Source organism: Heptranchias perlo, chromosome 21, assembly GCF_035084215.1.
Source record: "Heptranchias perlo isolate sHepPer1 chromosome 21, sHepPer1.hap1, whole genome shotgun sequence".
Taxonomy (NCBI): domain Eukaryota; kingdom Metazoa; phylum Chordata; class Chondrichthyes; order Hexanchiformes; family Hexanchidae; genus Heptranchias; species Heptranchias perlo.
In genome coordinates this window covers 13,495,494-13,511,588 of record NC_090345.1, presented here as the reverse complement: position 1 = coordinate 13,511,588, position 16,095 = coordinate 13,495,494, and the positions used below count along the sequence as shown (strand labels likewise).

General features: G+C 38.3%; 1 protein-coding gene across 1 annotated transcript in view; it reads right to left on the bottom strand.

The window, feature by feature from the left end:
• shoc2 (SHOC2 leucine rich repeat scaffold protein) overlaps positions 1-16,095 on the bottom strand; it is an 82,074-nt gene that overhangs the window by 27,340 nt on the left and 38,639 nt on the right. The window contains exon 3 of the mRNA XM_068002117.1: positions 3,478-3,615. Within this exon, the coding sequence (XP_067858218.1) occupies positions 3,478-3,615 (138 nt within the window). The remainder of the gene's footprint in view (positions 1-3,477; positions 3,616-16,095) is intronic.

Below are 16,095 nucleotides of genomic sequence, written 5' to 3'. Positions count from 1 at the left end.
CAGCTGGCTTATGGAAATGGAAACATTCATATCGGCGCAGCAATTGATATTCCACTGAGGTTAAAGCTATCAATATAGCTATGAGAAAATACAGGAGAATTAACTGACTTTCAGTCTGTGCTATACCTAATCCTGATGCTGTGTGCCAAAAAGTAGAAACCTAGGCCGCTTCTACTCCCCAGCACTAACATTCCATACCTTGTTGATTTTTTTAAAAATCAGGAGTCTCAGTGTGCCTACCTCCTCCCGCACAATGTTGTTTCACAAAACTACTTGGTATCCCTTCTGCCCCATACGTACTGAAAATACAACTGATCAAGCTTAGCACGCTCAGATGTTAAAAATAATGTCCATCCTTATAGTTTATTTTTCCCATTTTTACTTCAGGACCTTTGCAGTGGTAAGTGTAACATTGGTTAGCGGAGGGTAATCAGACAAAAAGTTGATTAAATTACTAGTTTCCCTTTAAGAGTTAGTCATCACAATACAGATTACAGGCTTTCATCCCATCTGTCAGTGTTGGATTTGAACATAAGTCCCAGAGGTGAAAAGGTAAGTGTTCTACTCTAATACTAGAGCAACATCTGCTGAGTAAGAACACAAGCAGAGAAAAAAAACACAAGCTGCAGAAAAAGGGTTGGCTTTCCATAGTCATGACCCAGGACTTGCTACAAGTTAATAAATATATAAAACTGCAAATCTGGAATAAAACAGAAAATGTTGGAAATACATAGCAAGTCACTCTGCATCTGTAAAGAGAAAGGACAAATGACGGTTTGGGTGTGTACCTTCATCAGAATTGAAGACTGAAGATAATCGGGAATTATAACAAGTTTGGAAAGGGCGGGGGGGAAGAAAGGATCAACAGATATACCAATCACAGAGAGGGAGTTCATGGGTTGAATGACCTCCAAAATGCTTAACAGAAAGCTTTTAGATGATATAAATGATTAGTGCAGTGATGAAGACATATAAAAAGAACAGAATGTGAAAATAGTTAAGCGGGTGAAAAGACGAAAGGTCCTCACAAACGAAAAGGTAATAAAATGGAGATGGACAAAAGGCAAGCTGCAAATGCAGTAAATCCAAAATTGGAACATAAAATGCTGCTCAGAGTTATCAAGTCCTCAGGTTACAAAGTGACATACTAATAATCCTTGCAGAGGCATATGTTTTTCCTCTTTATAAATCTCAAGTGCAAAAACGCAATGTAAAATGCACCATACAGGAAAAGTAGGAGACAAAAACATTATACATTTAGTCCTTTAACTTCACTAGCTAGTATTCTAATGTTTCATATCTTAGAAAACCCTGGTACAAAAGATAAGGCTGTTAGATACAATGAAACCAAATTAAAGCCAATCATATCAGTTTTATCCACATATTGCACTGAGATTTATGAGAGTTTGACAGAAAGCAAATTAACATCAATCTGAAATTATGCTTGATCATGTAGTCCCATGCTCTAGTCAAATTTATGCAAATTAATTTAATACCTTGCAGATTATTTAAAATTCTATTTAAATGTTAGAGGTTTTAGAAAGCACTCCTCAAAATAACCATACACTGAACGAAGTGGGTATTGTTACTGGAATTTTTGTAATAAAATGCAGCAGGATTTAAAACAAAGTATAGAATATAATGAATGTAGACTAGCTTCAAACAATGTCCTACTTTACAGTGGAATATGGGAAAACCTGAAGCTCAACATTTTTCTTTAGCTGTAGTAATTGTGATCAGTATTTGGCATCGAAGAATTTATTAAAAAATTAGCCCCACAATCTAAAGTTTAACATTGTTGTGCACAGGCCAAACTTATGGTGGTAATTTTCCATACTCCTTAGTGCCAAAGCCTGATCCAAAAAAATATTTTTGTTGATGTTAACTGCATCCATTTTACCTTCTGTTGCACACATCAAGTGCTGTACAACTGGAGAAAAAAAGTGTTTTTCTATGTTCTATGGTACAGTTAAAGCAGATTTAAAGCCAGACTATATTCACTGCATTCTATACTTTGTTTTAAATTCTGCAGCACTAGCTACATAAAGCTTCAGTTCATCAAAACACATTTAGCTCAATGTGTGTTTTTCTGATTAATTTTGCAGAACGCTTTCCAAAAGATGTGCAACATGTAATCGAGGCAACTCAGCGTCTGCTGCACTTCCAAGAAGCCTTCCATAAGGTTTCTCGGTTCACGGCCCCTGCCAAGTGGTCTCACTTAATACAGTACCATATCTGAGATTGGCACACATAGAAAAAACTATTGCAGGAATGTAGAGAAGAGCATCAAGTGTCTCTGCACAAGCAGAGCAGCATTTTCTGAGAGGCTTACTCCCTTTAAAACAATTAGTTCCATCCATTGTGAATATTTTATCAGTGTGTCGATATTTTGCCCAAAGTGTCCAACTTTAATATGTCTAAAACTAACATCACAAAACCACCCTAAAACAGCACTGAACACAGAAACAGAGGCATGGTAAGCTGTAAAATTAAACCCAAAAATAATTTTACTATCTTTATATTAAAAGCTGTTGTGAATTTAAGTCAGCTATCCAGTGCAGGCTTCAGAAGAGAAATCTCCATCAGATGTATACATCTCAGAGCAAGACTTTCTTATCCTGCACTGAGTATCTTAACAGTGCCAGTAGGTAGCCAACTTATACTGCCCACTTGTTAGAGAAGGCTGTCAGATTTTTTTTAAAGCTTAAATGTTAAGTTGCTGCATAAATTACTAAAAATCATGTAGATACAGCTGCCTGAGTTTATGGTTATAATTTAATTTGAGGGCTCGGAGTCCTAGTTTTGGCCATCAGAATCCAGCATCTAAAGTGCAATCTTGCAACTCAGCCTACAGTTATTATTTATATGAAAGTTTCTAATAATGGATCCATAATTAGCATTTTCAAATATTTACATATCCACTAGTGGATCATCTTCGTGCATTTTTTTAAAAAAGCAAACGGCTGTTACTCAATTTGTATTGGTACAAAAACTACAAAGATTTTCTTTCAGGCTGAATAAGGCAGTTACTATACATACGGTAGTGCTTTGGAATTGCATTCTGTGATTCCATCCATTTACAATTAGAGCCATTGGTTTACAGTCAAATTCCATTTTTATTACATGGATTTCTAGGATTTTTACCAGGGTTATGAGGATCGAACTCTGCAATTTAGTCCATTTTTCCCATGGAAACTGTAAAATCAGTAACCTTGGATGTGATGAATTCAATAAATTGTTGTAAGCTAACAAAAGCTATTTTGTTTTAATAAAGATTATAGAACCTCAAGGAGAACTTGCAGAAATGAAGCCCAGATATTTCAGACTATTAACCTATAGCATTAACTGAGAGCCACACATGGTAAGCATAAAAATAGATAAAGTGTAACAATTTTGTACAAGTTAAACTATTTCAATCTGGAGAAAATAAAAACTGTATGTAACATCAGCAGCAAATAAGGATAACTGATCCCTTACCTATGGTTTCAGGCAGATCAAGAAGCTCATTGTGTTGAAGGTCAAGGTTTGTGATTTGTGTGCAATTGCCAATCTCTTTCGGGAGGTGCTCAAGCTGATTGTGAGCTACATCCAGTGTTATGAGGTTACAGAGTTCACCTGTCAAAAAATTATTAGAAATTTAGATGTTAAAATATTTTGCTTTAATAATTCTTGATAGTAGTTTGTCTTCTTTGAAACAGATTCACAAAACAAAACCAAGGGTATGTCGAGCCTCTCCACACTACCCCAAAAGATAGGTGTACAATTCCTCAACAATTACTTGTACTTGTATAAGGTCTTCAACATAATAAACACCCCAATGTACTTCAGAGACAGAAACAGATGCCGAGCAGTAAAAAAAAATTTAGGGGAGGTGACCAAAGGCATGGTTGAAGAGGTACATTTTAAAAGTGATGGGGAATGGCAAGGTAAATAGGTTGAGGGAGAGACCCAGAATGTAGGACCTCATTTACAAGACAAGGAAATTAATCCACTATCGCACACGCATCACAACTAAAATTCATCATTTTTTTAAAAGCTAAATCTAGAAAAATCCAAGCCTCATCACAACCCACTTCCAATTCCCTAGCCCTGATCCAGCACCTCTCATCCAAGTCCCTGGTTCAAAAACTTCACTTCTCCTAAATTAGCTGAGCCAAAGTCTTGAAAATTTGTTGCCCACATTGTCCATATTCCTTGAAGGCAAAAAGTAAAAAAACTCTAATAAATCTCAGTGTACACCAAAGATACCCTCTCCCACTTATTGTCATTTTAGTGACAGAAAAAAGGACAGCTATTATTTGTCAGTCATTTCAGGAAGATTACATTTAAATGTAGATGCATTAAGGGAAAAAAACATTTAAACTGGAATATTTTGGTTTTAACAGACATTACTCAAAGACCCAGTCACACAAATTTTATTGTATCTTCCCCTATACAAGTGATTGGATGCTGGGTTTAGTTGCAGCTTAATTTATTATAAACACACATGTCATCGGTCCATATTTGAGGCTATTTTTGAAGTTGTCACCTTCTTTGAAACTATAGGTTAGCCTTTGCTAGTTTTCCAAGTAGGCATGCACAGAGTTCATTTAACAACTGTGCAGTATTTCATCCTCTTGTAGAGGAAACATCCATAGAAGAGCACCTCTGTGTTAAGATTTGTGAAAAGGAGCATAGAAGATCATACCTTTTTGTTGATCCATAAATGTTAGTGTGGTACCTTAGCCTTGTTCTCCAAAAACATACGTATGATCATTTTGAGCTCATTTCTTTAACTTATGCCAGTTGTATTACTGTCCGTGTTGGAACATCAAATTGAAATGTAATGAAGAATCTATATAAAACTTTAGTAATACTACAGTTGGAGTACTGTGTGCAGCTTTGGGCTCACCACTATAGGAATGATGTTGAGGCAATAGAGGAAAAATAATTCCACCTTGGGATTTCTAGTTCAAACTAGCCATAATAGAGTACAGCACAGATTCCCCAGAATAAGGAAATACAAATACAAAGAAAGACTTCAAAATATTTACATTAGAACAGAGGAGTTTAAACATCTCTAGTTAATCATCACTTAAAGTTATGAAGAGATGGGATAGAGTGGATTGAAGCAGACTGTTTCCAGTGATTTTAGGGCACCAGAACAAGGGGAGATAGAAACATTAAATGAGAGATTTAGGACAGAAAGCAGGAGAAATTCTTCAGAGGGTTGCAAGGCTGCGTAATGCACTACCAGAGTTAGTAGCTGAAGCAGAAGCCACATCATCATTTAAGAATATGTTAGATAGGTTGAAGGGAGGCAGAATACAGGGATATTTTAAGAGGACTAGAGTACAAGGGGGCAGAAATTATGCTACAGGTATACAAAGCCCTGGTTAGACCACACCTGGAGTACTGTGTTCAGTTCTGGGCACTGCACCTTAGGAAGGATATATTGGCCCTGAAGGGAGTGCAGCCCAGATTTACTAGAATGATACCTGGACTCCAAGGGTTAAATTACAAGGGGATCTTTACACAAACTAGGGTTGTAGTCCCTGGAATTTAAATGACTAAGGGATGATTTGATCAAAGTTTTAGCTATTAAGGAGAATTGATAGTTTCTCTCTATCCACCCTATTTCCACTGGTTGGAAAGTCTAGGACTAGGAGACATAGCCTAAAAATTAGAGCCAGGTCTTTCAGGAATGAAGTTAGGAAACACGAAAAGGGTGGTAGAAGTTTGGAACACTCTTCCGCAAACAGCTGTTGATGCTAGCTCAACTGTTAATTTTAAATCTGAGCGATAGATTTTTGTTAACCAAAGGTATTAAGGAATATGGGGCTACAGCGGGTATATGGAGTTAGGTCATAGATCAGCCATGATCTCATTGAATGGTGGATCAGGCTCGAGGGGCTACTCCCATTCCTATGTCCTATGTCCCTATATGAGAACATTGTAGCCACATGAGATTAGAACTACTGGTAGCATGGAGGATAATCATCAACACAGACTGGCTGTGTCTTTCTCCCAGTGTCTATGCCAAATTCTTTTATGCAATCTCGATATACACATATTGGCTGCCACACTTCCCCAAGTCACTGCACTCCAATGTTTGCACATCTTTCTAAATCTTTATGGTTGGAAATGAACATGTAGAAGGAAGAGCTCTGTTCTGAATCTAACAGATACTATAATCAATTCAGGTTTGATAAGACATTGGATGTAAAAAGTGGAAGTATTAATCCTCAGCACATCGCTTAAAATTACAAGGGAAAAAACAATTTATGGTATTTCTAAAACGCAGGCAGTGGCTCAGCCATCATTGAGATAAATGCTAGCCACTACATAAATGATTTAACAGTCCTGGGGCTCAGCAGAGTGATCCTTAAATTTTTTTAAAACATAGAAGTGCACAGCTCTCCAGTAAAAGCTAGCTCAAAAAAAACTGAAAAGCTCGGTCAGTTGTTTACACTTGTGTTTGGACTCAATCAGCCCAAATTTGGTGTTTTTGCTTTGGTTGGGGGATTGGTGGGGGAGGAGGAGGAAGGGAATAAAATGTCCACAGTTGATCTGTCTTTAATTTGGTGAAAAAAAGGAAAGGAAGAAGTACTTTAAATGCAAATAACTTCTGCATTTTACATTTTGGCAATACATTTAATGAAAAATATAAATGTTGAAGATTTTCTGTCCTAGGGTCATTCGTGCTCTTGTGATTACTATCATTTTAGATTAGGCGGAGGCGCACATATATTCAGTTCAGGTCATCACAGCGTTCAAATGCCTCCAATTCAGTGACGTCTTCACTAAATCAACAGAAATTGGCATTCTTCTTGCTCCTGGATACTGATCGAAGGTCATCGGTCATTAAATAACAGTACCAGCAACAGGAATATTCAAGTATTGTTCAAGGCATCTTCTCACTCAAAAAACCTAAATTTTTGTTTGAAATAGTTTTCTTTATTGTTGGAATCATCAGGTCTTGTCAGAATTTTGTCAATGTCTGAATTTGAAAGTTTAATATTTTTCCACACTCTCTAAGGTCATCCTCCCCTCCTCCTACACATCATTCCTGCTGCCAATGCCACTTAACCAGCTGTGAAATGTAAGCATGTGGTACAAGGTGCCTTGGCCAATGTGCTCTTTCCTCCCCTTCCTATCAAGGAAATTTCTGATCCTGACAACATTAACCTAGATCGTACCATCTGCAGCAGTAGATGAAGCAACTGACATACTAACCTCTAATCCTGCTCCATAAAATATTAAAAATATTCCAAAAGATACATCGTGATGCTGTATATTTTCAGGTAGAATATCAATCAGACTACTATTCCAGAACATAATTAAGATTTTAACATGAGTAATTATGTTCAGAACCTGATTATCTAAAAATATTCCATGTTAAATATTTCCTTCCCGTAGGAGGAGGACATAAAAATATGAAAGTGCATATTCATAATCAGTGTTTTCAGTTAATTGATTAATGCACTAAACCGGTCAGTCAATGGGGATGTATTAGTCCTAGACGTGAGCGTTAGGTGGGATTTAGTTTATTTCATGCAATAAGACCATTAAGTATCCCAGCTGTTTCAGTATATAGCACAAACTGTCATGCCAGTTGTTTAGAGTCTGTCATTAAAGTTGACTTCATTTAAAATTACATTTGCTATTTCAATATTTCTAATATCAACACATCTTCCAATTTCTGCAACCCAATTAAACACAAATGTAGAAAGGGATAAGAATTTATATGCTGGCAGAAAAGCACTTTTTTAATGTATATATTAGTGGGAGAGGCAAATTGCTGAAGAATTCATTCCAACTGAACATGTCATCGACACTATACCTCTCAACACTCTCCTGAGCCTAGGTAAACTCCAACTCATCCAAATCTCCATCACCACATCCTATACCTTATCTAAGCACATCATCCATCCTTACCACCATCCACCAGTTCCCATCCCCTAACACAATGAATTCAAAATCCTCTTTCACAATCCTTCCACCAACTTGCCCTTCCCCTACCTTCACCATCCCCTCCAGTCCTACATGACAGTGCAACTACTTTCTGTTCTTACAACTCTGGCCTGCTGTATGTACATGCCATTCCCTCTGCTTCACCTTCAATGGCAGAACCTTCACCCAACGTGGCCCTATATTGTACAACACTCTCTTCCTAAACCTTTTGCCTTATTTTCAAAAGCCTCCCAAAAACAACTCTCTTCAACCATGCCTTCGGTCACCTCCTCCAACTCTTCTTACTATTAATGTTTGGTGTCAATTTTCTCTCCTTCATTAAGCAGGTGCTACACTACATAAGAAATAGGAGGAGTAGGCGATACAGCCCTCGAGCCTACTCCTCCATTCAATCAGAGCATGGCTGATCTTCAAGCCTCAATTCCACTTGCCCATCCGATCCCCGTATCCCTTGATTCCCCTAGAGTCTAAAAATCTATCTGTCTCAGCCTTGAATATATTCAATGACTCAGCATTCAGAGTCCGCTGGGGTAGAGAATTCCAAAGATTCACAATCCTCTGCGGGAAGAAATTTCTCATCTCAGTCTTGAATGGCTGACCCCTTATCCTGCAACTGTGCCCCCTAGTTCCAGACTCTCTAGCCAGGGGAAACAATCTCAGTATCTACCCTGTCAAGCCCCCTCATAATCTTATATGTTTTAATGAGATCACCTCTCATTCTTCTAAACTCCAGAGTATAGGCCCATTCTATTCAACTTCTCTTCACAGGGCAACCCTCCCAGGAATTAATCTAGTGAACCTTCGTTGCACCACCTCTAAGGCAAGTATATCCTTCCTTAGATAAGGAGACCAAAACTGTAGGCAGTATTCCAGGTGAGGTCTCACTAAAGTCCTGTACAACTGTAGTAAGACTTCCTTACTCTTGTACTCCAACCCCCTTGCAATAAAGATCAACATGCCATTTGCTTTCCTAATTGCCTGCTGTACCTGCATACTAACTTTTTGTGCTTCTTGTATGAGGACACCCAAGTCTCTCTGAAAACCAACACTTAATAGTTTCTCACCATTTAAACAATATTCTGTTTTTCTATTCTTCCTACCAAAGTGAATAACTTCACATTTCTCCACATTATAATCCATCTGCCACCTTCTTGCCCACTCACTTAATCTGTCTATATCCCTCTGCAGACTGTGTCCTCCTCACAGCTTGCTTTGCCACTTAGCTTTGTATCCTCAGCAAACTTGGATATATTATACTTGGTCCCTTCATCTAAGTCATTAATATAGATTGTAAACAACTGAGGCACAAGCACCGATCCTTGTGGTACCCCACTTGTTATAGACTGCCAACCTGATAATGACCAGTTTATCCCTACTCTGTTTTCTGTCCTTTAGCCAATCCTCTATCCATGCTAATATATTACCCCCAACCCCATGAGCCCTTTCCTCGTTTAACAACCTTTTATGCAGCACCTTATCCAGTGCCTTTTGAAAATCAATATACTACATCCACTGGTTCCCCTTTATCTAGCCTGCTGGTTATATCCTCAAAAAACTCTAATAAATTTGTCAAACACTATTTCCCTTTCATAAAACCATGTTGACTCTGCCTAATCATACCATGATTTTCTAAGTGCCCCGTTACCACTTCCTCAATAACGGATTCCAGCATTTTCCTGATGACGGATGTCAGGCTAACTGGCTTGTAGTTCCCTGTTTTCTCTCTCCCTTCTTGAATAGAGGGGTAACATTTGCTTCCTTCCAGTCTCTAGGGAATTTTGGAACGATCATAACCAATGCACTCACTATCTCTGCAGCCATCTTTTTTAGAAGCCTAGGATGTAGGCCATCAGGTCCTGGGGATTTGTCGACTTTTAGTCCCATTAGTTTGTCCAGTACTTTTTCTCTAGTGATATTAATTGTTTTAAGTTCCTCACTCTCACTTACCCCTTGGCTCCCTACTATTTTTGGTATGCTTTTTGTGTCTTCTACTGTAAAGACAGATACAAAGTATTTGTTTAATGCATCTGCCATTTCCTGATTCCCCATTATAATTTCTCCTGTCTCAGCCTCTAAGGGACCAACGTTTACTTTTGCTACTCTCTTCCTTTTTATATACTTGTAGAAACTCTTACAATCCGTTTTTATATTTCTTGCTAGTTTACTGTCATATTCTATTTTCTCCCTTTATCAATTTTTTGGTCGTCCTTTGTTGGTTTCTAAAACTCTTCCAATCCCCAGGCTTACTACTCTTCTTGGCAACATTATAAGCCTCTTCTTTCAATCTAATACTCTCCTTAACTTCTTTAGTTAGCCACGGATGGATCACTTTTCCCGTGGAGTTTTTATTTCTCAACGGAATGTATATTTGTTGAGAATATTGAAATATTTCTTTAAATGTTTGCCATTGCTTATCAACTGTCAAACCCTTTAATTTAATTTCCCAATCTACCTTTGACAACTCTCCCCTCATACCTATGTAATTGGCTTTATTTAAATTTAAGACTCTAATTTCTAACTTAAGTACGTTATTTCAAACTCAATGTGAAATTCTATCATATTAAATGCTAGCAGTTGTACAGAGATTGTTATTAAATTCTACATTTAAGCTCCAAATGCAATAGCCTGCCCCTGGCCATTTGAAACTGAACCTTTTGCTCGTTAAAAATCAATGCAAACCTTTTTTTCTATGTTAGCACACTCAGAAGGCTTAGCTTAAACTACTACTGCAGTCCTCAAACAGTTAACCAGTTTGTCTGACAAGGCAGTTCCTCTTACTGGGTGGTGTCAGCTAACTGCCTGTTTCATTTATAGTGGGCAGCTAAAAGCATTAAATTGCTAACACCTATGCGTAGCTGCGCTTCCTCTAACTCTAATAGCAATACAATACTCCAAAAGCAGCAACGTACAAACGAACAATCCACATTTACCCAATTGAGGAAAATGCGAGATGTACTAGACATTCCATTCGGCCATGCAATTAACACAAACTCCATTCAAAAGTGCACAAGTTCAGAAGAAACTCCATTAACACAAATATTCCTGTAAAGTGATTGATCTTAAGATAACAAAAAAACACACATGCACAATACCCTCCCTTTCCCCCAGACCACAAATGTGGTGCAATACTAAGTTTCACCAAAGTCGCAGTGGAAAAGGAGTGAAGTATTGGATGCAAGCTTAGTCTTCGTATAGGCTCAGTTTTCTATGCTCCACATCTAATTTCCTACATAGCCACAGCAATGGTAAACATATCCAAGTAGTGAAAGCCTTGGATGTGGGGAGATATTAAATTAGGTTCAATGTCCACTCTACTGGCATCAATTATCCATTTGTCTTGGTCCTATTTCTGTGGGTCAAAGAATAAAGCTATTCATTAATAAAGATACTGGCCCTGAACGACCACCCCCCAAACAAAAAAACTAATCTACCAATAAATTAAAAAGTTCCAATCAAAACTTATATAACAGGATTAAATGGCAATGGTATACTACAACTTCCATACTTTGTTAAGAACTATGCTTTAACATTTATCCTGAAACTACTGTACTCTTGTGGCCAGGGGTAAGCCGTGTGTATATATATATTTTTTTGTTGTTGCTATTTTCAGGTCAATTACTTGGTACTAAATTGAGTTTCCTCTTGACTTCTGCATTTTTGAGCTAAGTTTTATAACATTACAAGTCTGTGTACACATGGGATACAACTTTTATGAAGTGGCAACACCAAAAAAATTGACGAGCAAATCTATTATCCTTAACTGCAAAATGTGACTAACCCAAAATGGTCATTCTTTTATACATTAAACATATCATATTGGTTTACTCTTCCTTTTTTAAAAAAATAGGTAACTCCTGCTTGCATGTTGCATGATTAGGCTCCTAGAGAGATTGAGATGCATTTTACTGACTGATACAATGAATATAGGAACAGGAGTACGCCATTCAGCTCGTCACGCCTGTTTAGCCATTCTATAAAATCATGGCTGATTTGTATCTCAACTCCATTTACCCGACTTTGCTCCATATCCCTTGATATCCTTACCGAACAAAAATATATCGATCTCAGTTTTAAAAACGTCAACTGACCTAGCAACCACAGCCTTTTGGGATGGGGGGGGGGGGGGGGGGAAAGAGAGGGAAGGAAAAGAGTTCCACATTTCCACTACCCTTTTGTGAAAAGTGCATCCCGATTTCACTCCTAAATGGCCTAGCAATAATTTTATTAGGTCACCCGGTCCGGATGGGATGCATCCTCCGGGTGGAAATTGCAGAGGCTCTGGCCACAATCTTCCAATCCTCCTTAGATAGGGGAGTGGTGCCAGAGGACCGGAGGATTGCAAATGTTATACCCCTGTTCAAAAAAGGGGAGGGGGATAAACCCAGCAATTACAGGCCAGTCTAACGTCAATGGTGGGGAAACTTTTAGAGACATTAATCTGGAAAAAAATTAATTGGCACTTGGAAAAATATGAGTTAATAAATGAAAGCCAGCATGGATTTGTTAAAGGCAAATCGTGTTTGACTAACTTGATTGCGTTCTTCGATGAAGTAACGGAGAGGGTTGATGTGTATGTGCACTTTCAAAAGGCATTTGACAAAGTATCACATAATAGTCGTTAGCAAAATTGAAGCCCACGAGATTAAAAGGGCAGTGGCTGCGTGGATACGAAATTGGCTAAGGGACAGAATGCAGAGAGCAGTGGTGAACTGTTGTTTTTCAGACTGGAGAGAAGTACACAGTGGTGTTCCCCAAGGGTCAGTATTGGGACCACTACGCTTTTTGATATATATTAGTGACCTGGACTTGGGTATACAGGGCAGAATTTCAAAGTTTGCAGATGACACAAAACTCGGAAATGTAATAAACAGTGAAGAAGGTAGTAACAGACTTCAGGAGGACATCGACAGGCTGGTGAAATGGGCAGACACATGGCAGATGAAATTTAACGCAGAGAAGCGTGAAGTGATACATTTTGGTCGGAAGAATGAGGAGAAGCAATATAAACTAAATGGTACAATATTAAACGGGGTGCAGGACAAGTTGAGTAAGCTGTTAAAAAGGCATAAGGGATCCTTGACTTTATAAATAGAGGCATAGAGTACTAAAGCAATGAAGCTATGCTGAACCTTTATGAAACACCAGTTAGGCCCCAGCTAGAGAATTGCGGCCAATTCTGGGCACCACACTTTAGAAAATATGTCAAGGCCTTGGAAAGGGTGCAGAGTAGGTTTACTAGAATGGTACCAGGGATGAAAGACTTCAGTTACATGGAGAGACTAGAGAAACTGGGATTGTTCTCCTTACAGCAAAGAAGGTTAAGGGGAGATTTGATAGTGTTCAAAATCATGAAGGGTTTGATAGAGTAAATAGAGAAACTGTTTCCAATGGCAGAAGGGTCAGTAGCCAGAGGACACAGATTTAAGGTAATTGGCAAAAGAACCAGAGGCGACATAAGGGGGGAAAAAAATGTATGCAGCAAGTTACGATGATCTGGAATGCACTGCCTGAAAGGGCGGTGCAAGCAGATTCATTAATAACTTTCAAAAGGGAACTGGATAAGTACTTGAAGTGGAAAAATTTTCAGGGCTATGGGGAAAGAGCAGGGGAGTGGGACAAAATGGATAGCTCTTTCAAAAGAGCTGGAACAGGCATGATAGGCCGAATGCTATCTTTCTCTGTGCTGTATCATTCTATAATTCTATGTCCCCCTGTTTTGGATTTCCCCCACCAGAGGAAAGAGTTTCTCGGTCTACTCTATTAAATCTTATCATTTTGAACATGATTAGATCACTCTTAACCTTTGAAACTCAAGGCAATATAGACCATGTTTGTGCAACCTGTCCTCAAAATTTAACCTTATAAGTCCAAATATCATACTGATGTGAGGTCATCCACTTTGGATCACAGAAAGGCAAATCAAAATATTTTCTTAATGGTGAGCCCAGGAGTTGTGGAGGAGTAAAGGGATTTAGGTGTCCATATCATTGAAACAAATAAAATTCTGACAGGGCTAGACAGACTGGATGTAGGGAGGATGTTTCCCCTGGCTGGGGGGGTCCAGAATGAGGGGTCACAGTCTCAGGATACAGGGTAGGACATTTAGGACTAAGATGAGGAGAAATTTCTTCACTCAGGGGGTGGTGAACCTGTGGAATTCTCTACCACAGAAGGCTGTGGAGGCTAAGTCACTAAATATATTTAAGTAGGAGCTAGATAGATTGCTAGACACAAAAGGCATCAAAGGGTATGGGGAGAGAGCGGGAATATGGTATTGAGATAGAGGATCAGCCATGATCATACTGAATGACAGAGCAGGCTCGAAGGGCTGAATGGCCTACGCCTGCTCCTATTTTCTATGTTTCTATATACACAAATCACAAAGCTTTTGCATAGGTACAAAAAGTAATTAAAAAAGCTAATGGAATGTTAGTCTTTATCTCAAGGGGTTGCAATACAAAAGTGAGGAAGTTATGCTTCAGTTGTACAGAGCCTTGGTCAGACCGCACCAGGAGATCAAATCTGCGTTCAGTGTAGGGCACCGAACCTCAGGAAAGTTATATTGGTCATGGAGGGGGTGCAGTGCACAACCACTTATAGGAACAGGAGTGGAATCAAGTTTACGTTCAAACTTGAAACTAAGGATGAAGCACAGATGCTCATATCAAATACAGTTCACAGGTGGCGGATAACCAATTAAAAGGTCATCTCCAAGGCTATATTACTCCCAATCCCTAACCAACCATAGGATGATTACAGCACAGAAGGAGGCCATTTGGCCCATCAAGCCTGTGCTGGCTCTTTGCAAGAGCAATCCAGTTAGTCCCATTCTCCCACAGTCCTGAAAATGTTCTCCCTTCAAGTATTTATCCAATTCCTTTTTGAAAGCCACAATTGAATCTGTTTCCACCACCCTTTCAGGCAGCGCATTCCAGATCATAACTACTCGCTGCGTAAAAAAGGTTTTCCTCATGTCGCCTTTGGTTCTTTTGCCAGTCACCTTTAATCTGAGTCCTCTGGTTCTCGACCCTTCCCGCCAATGGGAACAGTTTCTCTATTTATTTTATCTAAACCCTTCCCGATTTATCAAATATCCCCTCAACCGTCTCAGCTCTAACCAATGCAGTAAATGTGAATACTTTTATGAATAACTACTTTAAAGCCAAAACTAGCAACTGTGTGGCTGCAGCAATGATTCAAATCTTCAAATTACTAAAGATGTAAGCTGCATCATTTTATGTTTTTTGTTAAACTGAATTGATGCTTCAATAGAATATTGAGAATACAGTTACATAGCCCTCATTATAGCAACTACTCCTTCTTAGGAAGTTCATACTTAAGCAACTTATTAGTGAAAGCCATGTTGGAAATACTATTTACTGATAAGAGGCACTATGTTTTAGCTAGTGGCATGGCAGTAGAGTTACTAATAATGCAATGCCATGGATATCACAAATGTTTTACAAGAAGTTATGCATAGAATTGCCATTTTAAATGTAGGCATGTTTTCCCACTCATATGAAGCTTTATCCATATCTGTTCATTTGTAGTTCAGTGTATTACTACAAGCCCACTGTAATATATAACAATTCACTACAAATTGATAAAGGGTGGCAAGACTTTTGATCCAATAACAATGTTAAAAAAATATAAAGTATCCTTCAAAGAAATTAAGATATATATCACTTAAATATTGGAAGTATTTCCATGATGTTGACAGGAATCTAGACTTTATATCCTCTATAAATGGCATTTTACCCTCAATTCTAATATCTCTTGGGAGTAATTATCTTAACTTGCATTGCAGTGATTTATTGAGAATCCCACTGCATAGGCTCAAGAAAGAAATATCCCAACCTGGTTAATGCCAAATGAAACTGGCAGATCACTAGAAAAAGGGCACTGCAGCATTAAAGTGAAGATTAACTGTATTAGTAATCCCTTGTTCCCATTCACTAAAATAAATTTAAAGCTATAGTTTCTATAATTCTCTCAGCATATTTTCACTGTAAAGGGCATAATTGAAGAATCTTGCTTGTGATAAAAAGTAATCTGAAATGCGATCCCTTTTCTCAATAATATTGGAGACAAAGACATCTGCGCCATTATGAATGAAAGGGATAAAGGATTAAAAGATTTTTA